At 37.8% G+C, this 18,637-nt stretch overlaps 1 protein-coding gene across 2 annotated transcripts; it reads left to right on the top strand.

Moving 5' to 3' along the window:
* Nucleotides 1-285: 285 nt before the first annotated feature.
* Nucleotides 286-17,950, top strand: DEK (DEK proto-oncogene). 2 transcript variants are annotated; one of them, XM_068199766.1, is made up of 11 exons: nt 286-308; nt 2,484-2,633; nt 4,322-4,423; nt 4,912-5,021; nt 6,862-6,956; nt 8,392-8,512; nt 9,580-9,762; nt 11,574-11,706; nt 13,975-14,123; nt 15,408-15,476; nt 16,437-17,950. In XM_068199766.1, exons 2-11 carry the CDS (start codon nt 2,495-2,497, stop codon nt 16,446-16,448), a joined length of 1,113 nt encoding a protein of 370 aa, XP_068055867.1. In that variant the 5' UTR covers nt 286-308; nt 2,484-2,494; the 3' UTR covers nt 16,449-17,950. The 2 variants fall into 2 exon arrangements, with proteins under 2 accessions (XP_068055867.1, XP_068055859.1); XM_068199758.1 differs by lacking the exon at nt 286-308 and adding an exon at nt 613-811.
* Nucleotides 17,951-18,637: the final 687 nt, after the last annotated feature.

The raw sequence follows: 18,637 nt of genomic DNA, 5'->3' as shown, positions 1-18,637 counted from the left end.
GCATAGTCACGTAGAACTGGTAGTAAAAGTAGGATATATGTGTAAGACAAACACTAATAAATACTTAAGAGCCTAGAACGAATTGGGTTGGAAGGGACCTTAGAGATCACCTAGTCCCAGCCGACCTGATGCGGGCAGGGACTTGAACGGGCTACTCCATCCAACCTGGCCTTGAACGCTGCCAGGGATGGGGCATCCACAGCTTCTCTGGGCAACCTGTGCCAGAGTTATTGGGAAACACTACAGTGTACAAAAGGAAAGTCTGGGGAGCATATATTAATCACCGCCCAATTTAGGCAGGATAAGTGGTGGGGATTCCTTATTTTAAAGTTTTTTGTGTTTTTTTGTTTTTTTTTTTTTTTTAAGCCACCTCAGTTACAGACAGTGCCAGTTTTAAAAGGGAAAACGCAACCTCGCACCACTCACACCCCCCGCCCCCTCCCCTCAGCGGGAGCGCGCGCCCGCCGCAGCGCGCCGCCTGACGTCACTGCGGGCGGGCGGGCGTGACGCGCACCCTCCCCTGCCCTCCTCGCGCCGGCGGGGCCGCGGGCGCTGATTGGCCGCCGCCTTCCCGCTTCCTCCTCGCCGCCCGAGAACCCGCCATTTTGAAAACCTTGTTGATTCCGGGAGGGAGGGAAGAGGGAGAAGGAGAGGGAAAGGGCAAGAGTTGCTGCTGGCTTTAGGGCTGCACCGCGGCGGGGCGCGTGTGTGTCTCTGCGCCCGGACCCGCTTCGTCCAGCAGTAACTGCAGCCTTCAGCTGCTGCTGCTGCCGCCGCCGCGCCTGAGGAGGGAGCCGGGGCTCGTACTGAGGTGGGTCCTGCCGCCATGGCCGTAACGGCGCTCGAGAGCGGTCCCGCCTCGCCGCGCCCGGGCCGAGCGGGGACGGACTGTGACGAGGAGAAATGAAACGCGGCCGCCGTGCCGCCGAGCTCCCGCACCGCCCCCCGGGGAGGCGCCGTGTGCGGGGCGCTTGTCACCGGCGCTGCCTCCCTCCCGGCCCTTCCCGACGTGTTTTCCTGGGTGCTCCGGTGTCCTGCGGCGGGAGCCGAGGGAGGGGTAGGAGCGGTCCCGCTCCCGGCTGGAGCGGGGAGGCGATGGCGCCTTGGCTGCCGGCGCCACCGGGCGCTGCACATCGCCGTCGGTTTGCCCCAGCATTCAGCTTACTAATCGGGAATGGGGGATAGGTGGAAAGTCCCCGTGTGAAAAGCCCCAGCCGAGGGCGGGAGACCCTCTCTCGGTTAGGGTGGATCCCAGAACCATTTCTCCCTAAGCAAAATGTCGTCCCTAGTCCAGGTGGTGGAAAGCTAAGAAGTCTCTAACTTTTCCCCCTTCTGTTCCTATTGAAAGGAGAAATAAAGACAGCTTGTAGTGCTTCTCTTGCTTTTACTCATGACTTCAAGTAAAAGTCAGTAATTGCCGTGAAAATGCCACATTACTTACTACAAATGAAATACTGGTAGTAATACCCTGAAGTGTGTATTTTTCCCTGATGATTTAGCCAGGACACTTTACTTTTCCCCGTACTATTGGTAATAAGTATTACCTCATGCTTTCTGTCATTTGGAAAACGACTGATCTCTGGCACCTACTAATGCTGCACATAAACAGCAGATTTAAATGTTACTTTTTGTACCTGATTACTTGCAGATAATACTGGCTTTAGTATTAGAAAAAGAAAATTGTTAATTGTGTGAAATTCTGTTCCAGATCTAAATGGTGAAAATTTTTGAAAGCTAGAATTTAAAAAAATGTAACATATGGTTATCTTGCTTTATTGGATAGATGTTTTCTGTTATTAGGAAAATGGTACATGTGTAACTAAGATATTTTCGTTTTAAAGCTTACAGATGTTAAGAAAAGAGTCTTAAATATGCTAAGTATGAAGCATTTATTCTTTTTTGTTGTAGATCTGCAAATTAAAACCAGGAAGTATTTTCATGCCTAAAGATGCAGCAGCTGTCTAGGTTATGAAAACAGTGTTAGTTCTTTCCTGAATTGCTTGTAACTTTTTTTTTAATGTTTCTTTTCCCATTTCCCATCTCAATAAGTAACTTGTTTAAGTTACTAGGAAACTTGTATGCATAGTTAACCATGATCAAGAATAAGTATTAAGTTTGTGCAGGGTGCAGTAAAATAATGATATCTTAAAACACTGCAATTTTTAGTAGATAACAGTATCAGCTGTTTGAGTGGGTGCTTCCAAATGCTTCACAAAAGCAGCTTGACGACTTGTGTGTGAATAGAATTTATAATTTCTTAGAGTGTTCTTAACCAGACTAATTGCAGAATGGATGGCAACTTCTTCTGAAAAGTTGTGTGTATTGTGTGTATGCCAAACACCTTAGTGATTAGAGAATGTGAACAATCACACTACCAGCATGCTACTTCTGCTGCACAAAGAGATAATTTTTGAAAGCAAGATTCCTGTGGTTTATATGGATGTTGTTCTATTGATTGTGGTTTCCCCTGACTCTTTCTACAGAAACATACACCATGTCTTCTGTTGATTCATCAAAAGAAGATACAATGTCGTCAGAAAAAACAGATGAGAAACAACCTGAAACTGAAAACAAAGCTGAGGAAAGTGATGAAGATGAAGAAGAGGAAGAGGAGGAAGAGGAAGAAGAAAAGGGTACTTTTTTATATCATTGAATAAGTTGTTCTTTAATGGATGCCAAGCTACTGAATGCAGTCTCCTGTGATTTTGGTTAATAGTACAATTATCGAGGAGATTCCACGATGCATCTGTCTCATGGTTCATAATATCTTCCCAGTAGCCTATAACAGGCAATGCTAAAAACAGTGGTGCTGATTTATCTCAGAAAAGATTTAAGGAATTGCCAGCATCTTGGACTCTGTACTAGGGATTTTTTTGTTGATGTATAAATTTTTCAATGATTATAGGATGTAGTGTCCCTTTTCAAATTATTTTCTGCCAGTTACACTCTGAGATGATCTGTGTTTGCAAAAGAGAAACTTTTAAGTGTGCAGTAGTTTTGGAAGCAATATGGATGTCTTTGCTTACCTACAGTGAATTAATTTTCTGGGTATCCAAATGTAATTATATTGAGTCAGCGGAAATTCCTTTAAACTAATTTTGGTAATAAAAAAATTGTGGCAATATGATAGGGTGAGCAAGCAAGGCAAGTTTCTTGTTGTGGCATGTAATTGAAGGTAGTCAAGGAGAACAAAACAAGATGAAGGAAATACTAAGCAAAAAATGTTAATTTCTATTGTGAAGTCTCCAGGCATGTGTTTTCAAAAGCAAAGCATTCATGGAAATAGAGCTGTAATGTGGCACAGTGAAAACCAAGTCACTGCACATGGATCTTGGAAAGAGATGAAGATTGTCTTTAAGAAAGGTAGCAGAGAGAAGATGGATTATGCCATTTGGAGAACAGCAGAGTAATTAGTATTGGATTTTCAGAAAAAAAAATCATTTTGCTCTGGTTTTGATTGTGTTCATACAGGTCTTGAAGCTGCTTTCAGATGTTAAAGCCAGGACAGCCCATCTGTTTAGCTCTAAGGATAGTGTTACTTGAGGTCAAGTATTTTAGTATGAAATGTTTAGGTGAAGCTTTAGTTTTTTCTTCAGAGTGGTATCATTAAATGAGCAATGTGCAGGGTGTACATAAAACAATCTAAATGTATTCATTAGTAAGCAGTACCAGAATTACTGGGAATAATACTGTTGTTGTATTCATGACACTCATTATTGTGCCCTGCAGAGTGCTTCTCTGTGAACCCTGGGATGTGCAGCACAGTCCCACTGCACTTGTGCTTCTGCCTCTCCTGCTGAAATGTGCAGTTTCTCCAGTCCAGGAGTGGGAAACAAATTTTTGTGCAGGCATCCTGGACCATGCTTCTGCCCATCTAGTGGTAGTATTCTTCTTCGGAGTGCTGTGTGTGGAGCTGTGTGCATAGGGACTGCAGCATCCAAGGAAAATGTGTAAACAGAGTCAGTTTCAAACCTGAAAAAGGCAGTGAAAGGAGAGAAGGATGGATTTCTGAAACATGTAGTCTTGCAGTCTCCATCATGGTGGTAACTTCCTAAAGTTACTGTCAGGAAATGCCCAGTCTTGTCTTCAAGGTTACCTTGGATACAAGATTATGGTGAAGGACTAGAGAGACTTCTAGTTATGTACGTGCAGCTCCATAGAATCACGTTGGCTTATTAGCCAAAGGTCTGAAGGTGTCATAGTACCTGGTTATATCATCCGTTTTTGATTTGCTGTTTCAAAGAGTCAGTGTTGTGTTGCCTGTCACTTCAGTCAGATCTGCAATGAAGAATATTGTGTTTAAGGAAGCTGTCTTTTGTAGAGAAGAGTCTCATCGTGGAAGGAAAAAGGGAGAAGAAGAAGGTTGACCGACTGACCATGCAAGTGTCCTCACTGCAGAAGGAACCTTTTACAATTACACCAGGTAAGCTTGACTTCTCGCAGATGAATTGTCAGTGTTAGGAATGGTAATGAAAACTCTAAAAATATGAAATTACTAATTTGTTGTAGGTGAGACCTAGTTTATAAGTCATGATCCTTTTTAAAATAATAAGGCTATTATATGAAAACCCTCTTTTATTCTGTAGCATCAGTTTATACTGTAAAAGTTACATGATATTTAAACTTATTTGGAATAGGATCTTTGTTATTAGTAGTGAGGTACCAAAGGCAGGAGCAGCTAGAATACAAAGAAATGCCAAATCCTTGTACCCTGATCTAAGTAGTATCAAGTAAGGCAGGTAAAGAGCCTGTCAGGATGCTTGATAGGAAAAGGCCTGCTTAATGTTTGACCTATTACAATGTCTAATGCTGTTTTTAAGTAACTTCTTTGCTTAAAAAAAAAAGGTAGAAACTTTAAGTTATAAACACATAGGTAAATATGAATGTGATGAATTATTCCAATTGTTTCAGGAAAAGGACAAAAACTCTGTGAAATTGAGAGGATACAGTTCTTTCTGAGTAAAAAGAAGACAGATGAACTTAGGAACCTGCACAAACTCCTCTACAACAGGCCAGGCACTGTAAGAATTTCAATCTTGTATATCCATTTGTTTTCATGTATAGTGAAAATGTTTGTAGTGAAGTTTTTTACCCTTGCACATATTGATCTATTTCTTAAGTGTTATTTATTACAAGCTACTTAAAAAATGGATATTTGCAGGACCAGTTAAGTAAGCCTCCTCCTTCTAACTCCTATAAACTCTCATCCTGTGGCAGGATGTACTAAATCAAAAGTCTCTTGAACATAGATTTAATTTTTTTTTTAATGGGGGAGTGGTGGATTACCTTACAAGGATGAGTTGGAAATAATTTATGGTTCACATGCTAAAAGCTGCTGACATGCAGATGACACTCAAAATACTCCATGTATTAATACATAGCTGTTTCTTTACTGTTTTTCTCTTTGTTTGCACTAAGCAGTAGAAAGATAAAAGTGATAAAATCACTATAAAAATTTTATATATAACAATTTTCCTAAGACAATTAAAATATTATATTGTCCATTTTGTATTTAAGGATGACACTTAAAATATAATGGCAAATCTTTCTTAGAGTGGTTTATGTATCACCGATCATGCCTAAAATTTCAAAGTAAATATGACCCATTTTCCTTGCTAACAGCGGCAAAGTGTGAAATTGAGGCAGATTAACATGTATTTCTATACATTTACTATAATTATTGGTACTTTTTAAAATATCTTGGTGTATTTTGGAGACTTGAACAGCTAACACAGAAACCAGAAATTGAATATTACTAGTACAGGTGTGTGCTAGCTCTACTTCTCAGATCACTGCTTCTGATGCAGTGTTTGTTTAAATGGCAAAAAATGATCTGTAGCCACAAGTATTCAGTAAAAGAATATATCAGTATGGTTTCAGTCAAAACTATATCTAATCAGGTTTTGGGAACTCAGAATGCTGTTTAATATAGTGAAAGTCAGATCTTGTCTTGTATGCATGTTCTTGCATGTGCTTTTAATTGTAATTAACACTTCTAGTAAAACATACCAGTATCACCTGCAAATTTTCTTAAGGTGCTGCACAAAGCTTTTAGGAAAAGGAGCTCAGCTTTGGTAAAATTATAAACTAGTGGAGAAACAACAGAAACAAAATTTGTAGATATACTGAAAGCTAGTTCAAATTATTCTTGATAGTTATAAAGAACACAGAAGATAGATCTGGGGTTGCTTTTTACCTTTTTTTTTTTTTTTTTTTTTTTTTTTTTTTTGGTAAAAGGAGATAAAGTGAAAACAAAACTGAAATACACTTGTGACTTGATGGGAGCAATTTTCCCATTATAAGGGCTGTTGTAATGGAACTACAACCCAGATCAGACATCAGGTGTAATGGTAGAAGTTGTAAATTGGGTAGTACGTAAATGCAAAAATTGGTTCTACTAATATGAGGTTCGAAAATATAGTCAGGGTTCTATATAAGACTTCAGAATAGCTAGTAAAGCAAATCTACTTCAGCAGATTATAGAATAAAAAATAAAATTACCTATTTTTAACAAATTACATGATACAAAGCATGCAACAAGCTTCATAATGTTGTTGTTTTGCAAACCTGTAAATCTTCATGCAGTACATTCTAAATGAGCTTGAAATGGCAGGTGACTTTGTCTAGTAAGTTATTAAAAGTACCACAGTCACAAGAAGTTGAGCTTAATTTTTGTAATTTGTCTGTCATGAGATAAGTAAAGGCATAATCCATGTAAGTTATAACTTCAAAGGAGTAGCTTTGTCAACAGAAAGCTAAATGCTAGAACAGATTTTTCTTGTATGAAAGGTTAACAAATGTAATTTGATGAAATCTTTTAAACTGCTTGCAATGAGAAGTAATCTGTGTGCTCTGTTCTAGGTTGCATCCCTAAAGAAGAATGTGGGTCAGTTCAGTGGGTTTCCATTTGAAAAAGGAAGTGACCAATATAAAAAGAAAGAAGAAATGTTGAAAAAGTAATGATCTCTTGATAGTTAACATGGCTTGATTCATGCTATGCACTCTATTTTTTTTTTTCTTCCACAGTTTTACTTCAGATTAAATTTAAACTATAAGCCAGGTGGCTGTTTAGTAGAGGACTACAATTTTTTTCTGAGTTCATTTTAATCACACAAACTGGTCTCTTTAGACAGCTTGAAATGTATTAAGAGTTATATTGTGAACATTTTACTCAAATTCTTACATTCCTGACTTTAACTATTGCATACTAACTAGATTGGTAGATTCTTCTGCCAAGAGGAAAGCTTTACTTCCCTGGGGCAAGCATAGTGTTGTGAACACACAGTTGTGCTTCATTCATGGTGCAAGCCTGCATCCTTCTATGCCCCAAAACCTTCCTTCTTCAGAATCAAAGCCATTTCTGCTTATTAGATATTAAACATACTAGAATTGCTTTAGCAACTAGTCTCAGAAAGTTTTTTTTTTTTTTCTTTTTTACTGGCTCCCTTTGTAAGTTGCTTTTGCATCAACAGGAGAAGCTGCTGCAACTTAGTTTAGGCTGCACTGAAAGGGTTTAAAATGCCCTTGCATATATGTGCAGCTAGTTCTAACAAATGAAAGAACTAGTAACATCTACACAATATATTTTAAAACTTGGGAGATTTTTTAGTGCCTGTTTGCTGATAGTGGAAAGGATTCCAGAATTTGGAATTTCCAAATTTTTCTTCAGCTATGCAGTTTTCCAGGAGTGTGGTTTATCAAATACATGGGAATCTACAAGACAAACTCTGTCTCCTGATGGGACTTTTGACCATTTCCCACAGGTTTAATTGGCTAACTACCCTTATCAAAAAAAGGCTGCAAAATAAAGTATTTCTGCACATTTTTTTTTCATATTTTCCATGTGAAACAACTGCTAGCAGCAAATATTCTGAAACCTGGTTGCCTTGGGTTGCATATGAGTGTGCAGAGCCCTGTGTGCTTGTCTTACTGTGGTAGCTTCTGCTGCTGTTTGTAGCTTGTGGAAAACAAACTGTTGATCAGTTTGTTAATTTGTTGTGCCTCTGTGGTTGATTTCTGCCCAGTCTTTACACTTGCATGTCATATTTTAACAGCATTGAACAAGATGAACAAAGGTCAAAGAACTATTTTGCAGAACCTTAGTATTCAGGCTATAGATCATAAAGAATGTAATACTTTTTTTACTACGATTCTTTAACTTTAACTATCCTATTATACAGATATACAGATTTTGGAATTCTGTTTTATTTTGCTTTATGTAATATAGTGGTGATTCTTTGCTTAACCATAGATAAGACTGGAAGTGTAGTTGGCTGTATATATATTGTCAGGTGGCAGACACAAACCAGACAGCAGCTTCTAGCAATCAGATGTTGACTGTTTAGTATGTGATACTGAATCTCTTTTTTTTTTTCTTTTTTTTCCCTACAGATTTAGAAATGCAGTGTTGAAAAGTATCTGTGAAGTTCTTGACTTGGAAAGATCAGGAGTTAATAGTGAGCTCGTAACCAGAATATTAAACTTCCTTATGCATCCAAAATCTTCAGGCAAGGTGAGATACAGGTTGTTATGCTTGCTTTTATAGCTCTGTTCTGATGAAAAATGCATCTGTTCTCTATTCCTCATTGTTTGCTTGTTTCCAGTGATAATACAATTTCTGTTCTGACTTACTGAAGTACGAATGACTTCTTGAAAGAAAGTAGTTCTACTACTGCAGGCATCCATAATGGGGTGAAGGCTTAAATAGAAATTCTGTTTACATGTGGGTGTAGCCATTACACACTGTTAGTGCACAGAAGTGTGAGTTCAACACATGGAGCTAAATAGGATATCCATTCCTAAATACCAATTAGCCTCTGCTTTGTGGGTGGAGGAGAACAGATACATGAAAGGGCAGGAAAATCAAGTGTCAGATGTTACCTGTGTTTGCTGTATTTGGCAAATGTATGTTATCACATTTGGACATCACCAGATGGAATTTGTTGCAGGATACAAAACCAGTGCACTAGATTCACAGTGCCACTGCCAAGACTGCTAAACTCTCGTTGTTAATCTTCTTGGACTTTCAGTTTTTAATCTAAAAGTAATACTAAAATAGTTGCACTGTTGCTCAGGAAACTAAATCTCTTCCCAGCAAACACTAGGAAATGATGTGAATAAGGGGCTGGCATGCTGCTTTAGGGACACAGGTACTGAGTTACTGCAAAATGCAGGCTTGCATAAGATGTGACAGAATTCTTGCCTTTAAGTCTTCTGAGTTGTCAGCTGACTTGTTACCAGAGGATAAGGCTTTTTTAATGGATTGATAGGTAAAAGAACAACCTAGAGGTAACTTTTCTTGCTTCCCTTCCCTAATACCCAGTCTTTGAAGATTTGTTTGCTTATAGGGAAGGTGTGCACTTAGCTTAGAACTGAAATTTCATTTTGCTCAACTCTGTCTCAATAGTGAATATTTGCTTGCTGCAAAACATTATGACTTCAGTGTGCATAAAATAGTCCTGGGTTGTGTTAAGGCACCTCTGTATTTGTTTACTATTATTTCATGTAATTGGAAAGAATTTATCTTTTTAAAATTAACTTTTGTATTCTTACTTGGATTACACGTCTCTTGTCTCTCAGCCATTGCCAAAGTCCAAAAAACTGCAAAGCAAAGGTGGCAAAAAAGAGCGCACTAGCTCTGGAACAGCAAGAAAAGCAAAACGTACCAAGTACCCAGAGATCTTGTCAGATGAATCCAGTAGTGAAGAAGATGAAAAAAAGGAAAAGGATGAGTCTTCGGAAGAAAAAGAAAGTGAAGATGAGGTAATGAGTTGTTTTGTTTGTTTTTCAACATTATGTCATTGCTATCAATTGGTAACTCTTGGAACACAGAGCTGGGGAGTAAGTGATCTTTAACTGAAAGAAAAGGGAGCACATCTGCAATTTTTAAGAGGTTTTCTTAAATTCTTAGTGTGTTGAGTTCAGAGAATCATTTAGATAAAAGGCAAAAGTTCTGATTCTTGGGTGTATGTATGCAACTTATAAAACCATTTGCTATGTGTCATTTTGGGGCAGCCTGGATTGCTAATGTAATTGATTGTATTTCTTATATCATCTTGTGATGACTTTATTGTAATTTCATAAAGTTTGATGTGATGCCTAGGACTTTGAATTTGGTAGGAGTCACTGACCTACCTGACTGCATTGGTTTGGGAACTTGTTTCCATATTCCTCCTGGGTTTTATATCTGGTTTTATATCTTAAACTCTCTCTTCAGGTTTTATGTCTTAAAGTAAGCAACATAGAAACAGCCTTAGAAAGATCCCTACAATCTGAACTGTCTTCATCTCATTGTATTTTGTGTTTTCTTTAAAAGTTTTTGCATACTAGGCAGGAAGCATCAAATCACGGAATGGTTTGGGTTGGAAGAAACCTTTTAAAGGTCATCTTGTCCAATCCTCCTGCAATGAGCAAAGACATCAGCTAGATCAGGTTGCCTCATTCAGTCTGGTCTGGAATGTTTCCAAGAATGGACATTCACCGCCTCTCTGGGCAACCTGTTTCACTGTTTCACCACCCTTATTGTAAAAGAAATTCTTCCACATTTGTCCTCTAAATCAACCCTCCTTCAGTTTAAAACCCTTAACGCCTTTTCAGACTCCTGCAACAAAGTGCAATTAGTCAAACTGCTGGTGTCCAAGAAAGTTCTTTATGGAACCTGTGGAACACTTGGCTGTAATATAGGACCACTGTTTACTTGGGTTACGATCTGTCTGTTGAAATGGAAGTGTGACAGGCTGTTAGGTTAATTGCCTTGAGCTATTGGAAATTATAGCAGTCTTTAGTTGCAAGGCAATTAATGTGACTTAACAGTTTGTTTTGTGGGGTCATTTTGTTAGGTGTTGGGTTTAATGTAAAAAGGTGGTTCAATGAAATTCCTATGCCACCATGAAACAACGTTAATGCTTCTGTGCCTTTTTCTTTACTTAAAAATGGCAAATGAAAGAGGGCTGAAATATTAAAAGTTGACATATGTGTTAATTTCTTTAGGAAAAACAGGCTTTCTACTGTGAGGAGAGGAATATCTGTTTCAGGGGCAGTTGTTGTCATATTTCCAAGAACTCTGTTATTTTTTAAAAAAACCCCAAAAATCTAAAACCCTCTAAACAAACAAAATTCTAATAAACAAAAAGGCCTAACAGTAAACTCCATTGATCTAACTGGGTAATCTTTGTCTTCTTTCAAAAGGTAGGAGTTTTGTATGTCTGCAGTGGTTGAGTGGACTGAAGTCTTCAGAAGTTTAGGTGCATGGAATAAAAGCATAATTATTCCAAAATACTGGTTTGTCAAATTAGTTTGAAAATAGGACTTCATGAGATGGAAAATATCTGTTTGTACAGCTTTAAGAATGCAGCATTTTTTAAAAGAGTTATGTTTGTGGCACCTTTTGATAAACTAGAGTTAGAAGGATGTAGGCAGTGTGTCTGTTTTGCTGCACTAGCTCTGTTGGAAAGTTAGGCATGGAGTGGCTGGAATAAATTGTCCTCAGAGTGGAAAATTTTCCTTTATGGAAAAGAGGTATGGATTATTGCAGTAATACCCATTACTTTAATTTTCTGATTTTCTTTTTGTAGCCCCCAAGAAAAGCATCTAAAAGAGAAAGATCTAAAAAGACAACTTCTAAAACCAAGAAAGCTGTGAAGGGTGCAAATGTCAAGAAGGCAGACAGCAGCACTACTAAGAAAAACCAGAACAGTTCTAGAAAAGGTAAATGCTTTAAATCTTTAATCATACATTGCCCTGTAGATTAACTGGCATGCTTATTAGAAAGCAAGCTTTTGCACCTTATTGTGAAAGAAAATGGAATTTGATAAATTATTGGCTTGCTAGTTGATGTTTCTTTTCTTGAAACAGCATTTAATAAAAAAACCTGTTGGTTTAGATATATTTCATATGTTTCCTGGTGTGTGCATGTATAGATTTTATTTGCATATAAACTGAAAGTATCAGACACGTTCTCCATTTTGCTGGAAGAACCATTGGTAAAGTTCTGTTTGGGCCTCTACAGTGGCTTTATGCAAATCTTGCAGTTGATCCAGTGGTGTGTATCCCATGTGTGTGTCTTTGGTTCAGCAGCTTTGTTAAAATGGATATGGTTTCTCCATGCATCCTTTTGCAGATGGTTTTCTCATATCTCGTGGTGTGCATAAAGGATATACAGACACTGAGTTTCTTAATTACTGTGTAAAGATTGCAGTAGTGAGGGTGTGGACAGGGTTGTCTTCCCAAGCACGTTTACTGAAAAGGGCCTGGGCAGGGGCAGAAGGTTCTCGCTGACAGCTCATGGAGGCCATTCAGCAATGGGCACTCCTGATAAAGAGCACTGACAGCACTCGGGTCTCTTGCAGCAAGTGTGGGGCCAGTGGCTCAGGGAAGTGACTGGCACCCTGTTCAGCACCTGTGAGCTGGCCTTGGCAGCAGGGTCCAGCTGTGGGCTCCCTGGGGCAAGGCAAGCATGGACATCATGGAGCAAGTCCAGTGGAGGGGCACCAAGATGGTGAGGGGGCTGGAGCACAGGGTGGAGGAGGGAAGGCAGAGAGAGCTGGCCCCATTCAGCCTGCAGAAGAGATGGATGAAGGGGGATCATCCTGCAGTCTGCAACTCCCAAATGGGAGAGTATGGGGAAGGCAGGGTCAGGCTCTGCTTGGAGGTGCACAGGGAGAGGATGGGAGGCAACAGGCACAAGTTGCCAGCAGGGACACTGCAGTTATTTGTTAGGGGAAGAAACTTCACCATGTGGGTGGTCACAGAAATGGGGCCAGGAGGAGCAGTGGAATCCTCATTGCTGGAGATGTTTGGACATCAGCCTGGCAGGGGCCCAAGTAACCAGCTCCATGTTGGCCCTGTTCCAAGTAGCAGCTTTGGTACCCAATGATCTCCAGAGGTCCTTTCCCACCCTGAATGCTCTGCCACTCTGCGATAGCAGCCCAGTCTGTCACAATTGTAGTCTGCGTTACTAATGCTGTTTATATCCATGCTGCAGAAGTACTTCCTTTAATGCCGACACTGGCATATGCATGCTACAGCACAAGCATCAGGTCAGATTAGTTACCCTTCTTGTAAGTGCTTTGCTAAAAGGTGCGGGTAAACTCTTGGGCATAGAATTATGCTAAATTTTTTTCATAGCCTTATTTCTCAGCAATGTAACTGAACTCTGTATTTTCAGTTTGACTTCTAAATGTGGCTGTGTTGTGTGTACACCTTATTTTGTCATCAGCATATACATGTACACACAAATGTTATATATGTGTTTTTCCATTAAGTTATGTAATATATTTGTAATTTCTTATTTACCCCTCCTGCAGTTCTGTTTTCAGTTTATGTTTGCAGTGCAGAAAATCAAAATGTTAAGTAGGTCGTTTTGTAAGGTCATTATCTAGTTTGTTTGGCATCTGCTCTGAATTTTGTCTTGTTGGCAGTAGAGGAACTGAGTGGATGTTGGAATCATTCAGTCTAATTAATTTTCTTCTGGAAAAGATTGTAGGAGTGTCCTATGCCCCTTCACTTAACTTTGTTTACAAAGTTCTCCCTATTTGTTCTCTTCTCATGGTGCTTCCTGATAGTAAGTTTGCAAAATTACAAGAGCCTAGTGTGCAACACTGTTAGGGGAAAAAAAGAAATATAAACTCCTTTTTAAAGGAAATAATTACTTTTTATGTTCTTAGGGCCATAATACGTGTATTGGAATTGTTGTAATATGTATTTTTCATTAGTTTGATAGATTTAATTAGTCCCATACTTTTTAGAGTTCTTGTTGATTTGTAAATTGATGGTTCATCAATAATTACACAAATTTATAAATAAATGTAGTACTGATGGCATTAGCTTTGTTTTTAAATGGATAGTTTAGCATGATGTCTATTTTAAAGGAAAACATCTGGATTGGATGTTTGAAAATTCTGATGGCTTCTATTTTTAAGGAAGAAACAGACAATCTGAAAACCTATTACAATCCAATTTGTTCTTCCTGTTTAGAAAGTGAGTCTGAAGATAGTTCAGATGATGAACCTTTAATTAAAAAACTGAAGAAACCACCCACAGATGAAGAACTGAAGGAAACTGTCAAGAATTTGTTGGCCAATGCAAATTTGGAAGAGGTTACAATGAAACAAATCTGCAAGGAGGTATGTACAATTTTGCAGTCTCTTTATACTGAGTGGATTGTTTGTGAACTGAATTTTATCATCCTATGAGAAATGGAGGCTTGTACTCTGTTGTTCAGAAACTAAATAGTTTTGCATTGGTTTATTTACTTACTGATAGTTACAACAAAGAGAGATTTAGTCTTTAGATGTGCAACACTAATATCAGCATTCAAAGGGAAATATTAAAATTAGCTACCTGGGAAGTAGTGATATTACCTCCAAACCAAGTGCCATGTCTGACAATGCAAATATCTGACATGTTTAGATGGTGCAGCAGCTTTGCTGCTGTCCATAGGGGAGGGCTGTGTCCTGTGCTCTGTACATTTCTGTTGCTCACCTTGCACACTCTTTATATGGTCTCTTTATAAGTTCATTCAGCTGTCTTCTGTCAGCATCTATCAGAATAGTTCTCAGATGAGTTAGTGAGTTGAATCAATTCAGCAAGAAATCCAATAACTGTCAGAACAGGTGGGAACCATGTGGCCAGAAAAGGGAAAGGTGGGGAAAAGTGACCAAAACACAAACAGTACAGTTACCTTTATATTTTCTGGTTAATTCACATGTTTGGTTTTCCTGGTAATTTCAAGAAGTTGTTTTGAGAAAACTAAACATAAGTTGTGGGAAAACTGTATGTAACTTCTTTTCATATTTATAATCATTCTAGAAGTCTGAAATTTGGTATGCTGAAATAAAATACTCTAAATTGGTTGTCAGTATTGGCATCTGTTTTTTGTTTGATCCTCTCCCAAAGAGTAGTTGTACCTGTTAACCAAAGAGTAGTTGTACAATAGCACTCAAATATGCTGACTCTTCTGTTAGTCTCTTGAAAGGATCACATTTTTACTTATTATCAAATACCAAGGCTTATTTATTTTTCATTAATTGTTTGGCTTCCTACACTAATGCAGGGCTGACTACTTAAGAGAGCATTTAAAACAAAAATTGGAGAATTCTTACTTGTATGACATGGCAAGCCAAGCATTTCAGTTTGTTGATATGAAAAATTATAGTAGTAGTTTAGTCAGTGACCAAACATAAAAGAGTACATGCGTTTAAATATTTATGTGGTCAAAATAAGGACAGGAAAATAAGCTTGTGTCTTTCCCTAATTAACAGAGGGCATTTTGGCAGTTGTAGTACTAGAAGCACCAATGTCAGTTTTTGCTCTAATTTCACTTAAGTTTCTTCTACTCATACCATTTATTGAATAAAAGTAATTTGAGGTTTGTTTTATGTTTTTGTTTTGTTTTTACTTTTCTTTAGGTGTATGAAAAATACCCTAGTTATGATTTATCAGACAGAAAAGACTTCATTAAAAAAACAGTCAAAGAGGTAAAGACTTTATCATTTAGAAAATACTCTGGATTGGGGTGGGGTTTTTTTCCTTCAGCTTTGCATGGCATCCTCTTACACAAGTTTTAATAGCTTTTTGTATGATATTGAATGTTTAGTGCTCACCTAAATGTAAACTTTTGGTGTTTGGTTAGGGTTTTTTTCCCTTGTGTTTCCCTCTTTAAAAAATAATTGCTTCAGATTCTTTTCTTAGCGTGCCACTACTACTCTAAAGCATTTCTTTGGTAAGCATAACTAGCATTAAGGTTATCATAGTTTTTAATGACTTGTACTTTGAAAGCTATGAATTTGCTTTAACTTGCAACCTTGGCTACAAGATGCACTTTAATTCAGGCACTGGCCACATACATTCATAGATAACAACGCATGAGGTTGTACAAGCTCAGCAGACCTGTCAGAAAAGGTAAAAGAGAATAAAGACGGATAGCTTTTCTCTGTCCCAGTGGTACAGTATGGTAACTAGTGGTACATTTATGATGATGTTGCCCTTGAGTTTGCTGTGCTGAAGATCAGGCCTTACCTACCGCATTTAAGATAGAGCTTTGTAATTTGTAAAAAAAAAAAAAGTTTCATTACTTTTTCTTGCCCTGAAACTAAAAATGGAACCGTAGAAGTGAGGTTCACTTAGTGGAGTTAATAAAGTAACTTCATTTTTTTTGTGGCTTCACTCGGAGATGTTGATACATAGCTATCCAGAATTGCTGTGTCTATGTCTTGTGCATAGACAAGCAAGATAGGACACTATCTTACTATCCACACTGATAGTCCTGTGTCACTATCAGCAAAGGCATGAAAGAGCAATTTGTTTGCTCTAAGGATGTTTTCGGGTTTTGTGATAGCAAAAGGAGAGTGTATTTTCATGATAATTTGATATAGAAGGAGAGGTTATATGTGATGGCATTGAGAAAAAGGAGAAAACTAATAGACTTCTCTTTTCAGTTGATTTCATGATCTGATTTGACTGTGGGAAATGAAGATTCCTGGGTTTATGTTTCCATGGATTTGAAGATCTGATAGGCACCAGCAAAAGGAATGTGTCTTACCCTTGTGGTATTTAGTCAGAGCTAATTCTGCTGATCAAATGTTAAGAGTGTTAATGTAAATTGCTTTGTGTGTTTTTTTTTTTTTTGTTAAACAGAACTGCATTTGATGCAATTTTTAGTTGAACATACTTAAGTTTTATGCATGGCAATAAATGTTCCCTTTTTATAGTTTTGTACATTTTGAATTGCATTGTATAACTAGATTCATTAGAGCCATTGTAGCTTTTCAGTGTGGATTACCAGCATACAGGAGATTTTAAAATCTACTAAGATGAAAGCTGCTTATCTACACATACACATGCAGAGACTGGAATATTGCAGTATTGGTTACAAAGATATTTTGAATACATATTAATTCTGAAAATACGGAGTTAGTCACGTATTAATCTCTTTTATATTCTGATAGATTCTACAGATACAGAATTATTCTGAATCTCGATTACAGTCTTGCATGTGTAGGCACTGAAAGAGCTCTCACAGCATGGTAACTAATTGGCATATAGATGTTATTTTTGTACTTTCAAAAGGCTTTTTGTTGTGTATATAAAGTTATTTCAAATTTCTTTTGTGCAAATCAGTTTTTTAATCTTGGTATCTTTGAATTTATGACATGAAATGTCAGTGTGAGGCAGTGCTAACAAGTGGTGTGCAGAAGTTTCATGAAAATGAGATGAGGTTTCGTGATGTTTGGCTCATCTTACCTTGTACAAAAACTAAACTGTAGGTTTATACCTGTAGTTTAACTTTATACAAAGACTGCAGACATTGTTTCAATGTCTTGGATGTAGTGCATAAAATCCCTCCAAAGGCAATAGGAGAATTTCTAGCATCTCACAAGTGGGTATCCAAGATATACAGCTGGAGGCTTGATAGCTTTGGAAATCCACAGTAGGGCTTCTAAATCGGACAGCACCGATGTGAACATGTGTTTAACCTCTCTTCCGTGTGGGAAGGCTTTTCTGAACCTGAGCTTCATTGCCTCAGCATGAACAATGGTACTTGTAAGCCTGCAGTCTTGAACTTTGGCTAGCAGCTTTTAGGGTTAAAGTGAACTCTGTGCATAAGTTTTTGTTTAGGTTTTTTCCATACAATTAGTTTCTAATATAGGAAGTCCTACACTTAAAATCATGAAACCAAGAGCTGCCAAAGTGTGGGCTGCCATTCGCACTGTGAGCAAAGAATCCCTCTGACTAGTATTGCTGGAAAGACAAAGTGTATTTTTTTGAATTTTATTATTGTACAGTTGAGAAGTAAGGGTTCATAAATTATCTAAATTCCGAAAATGTTCAGCCAGTTAGACTGTTGATCTTACATACACTTTTGAATTTCTTTGCGTGTAATCATTTATAATAAGGCTGAATGTAATGGGGATTTTTTGTATTCAATAAATGTCTTTCACAAAAATGTAAATCAGTTTTCATCTAACATTTGCTTACATATATAGTAAAAAAAAACTATACAGGAACATTGTTGTCTTTATCTCTTTATCTGCTAGAAAATATTGGCTTCTCTACTTTAGAAGACACTATTACTGAAATATATGTCCTCACACCAGGATTTTATATCTTTGTGAGGTTGATTTGTGTTTTGTTTTGATTTTTTTGTGGGTTTTTGTCTCTGAACTGTCTTAGCAGAAAGAACACTTTTTAATTTGCAATTTAAAACATCAAAAATTTCCAAGTCAGTCTTAAGAGCAGGAAGTTACTTGTATTAAGTTTCGATGTTTTACAAATACTTGAACTGCCTTTTTATTTTTATGTAAATGTACCAGTTTTAATTATATGGGTCAGAAGTATTTTTAAAATTCACAACTCCAAAGTATAAATATTTTTTAAGTAGTTTAAATTCAAATGAATACTTAGAAAAGGATAGCATACTTCTATTTATTGTATATATGCATTAGTTGCCACTTTGGAATTGCACAGATGGAATGGAAATGAACTTGACATTCTTCAAATGCTTTGTTTAAATCTCTTAACAATTCAGTGTTAGTCCTTAATGGAGAAGAGGACTGCCTGTTTCCTTGCTAATCCATACCAGTCTGGCTGCAGCTGATGCAGGATTCCAGTTCTTTCTGCAACTGGGAGAAAGGCTGCA

This window comes from Anomalospiza imberbis, chromosome 1, assembly GCF_031753505.1.
Source record: "Anomalospiza imberbis isolate Cuckoo-Finch-1a 21T00152 chromosome 1, ASM3175350v1, whole genome shotgun sequence".
Classification (NCBI taxonomy): Eukaryota; Metazoa; Chordata; class Aves; order Passeriformes; family Viduidae; genus Anomalospiza; species Anomalospiza imberbis.
The sequence above is the reverse complement of the archived record's forward strand: the minus strand, read 5'-3'. Positions and strand labels throughout refer to the sequence as shown.

Bases quoted from the DNA above. Each gene is read 5' to 3' on its own strand.
- DEK (XM_068199766.1), top strand. From the start codon at position 2,495: ATGTCTTCTGTTGATTCATCAAAAGAAGATACAATGTCGTCAGAAAAA. The intron at 2,634-4,321 runs GTACTTTTTTAT...TGTCTTTTGTAG, and splicing joins GGAAGAGGAAGAAGAAAAGG to AGAAGAGTCTCATCGTGGAA. The intron at 14,124-15,407 runs GTATGTACAATT...ACTTTTCTTTAG, and splicing joins TGAAACAAATCTGCAAGGAG to GTGTATGAAAAATACCCTAG.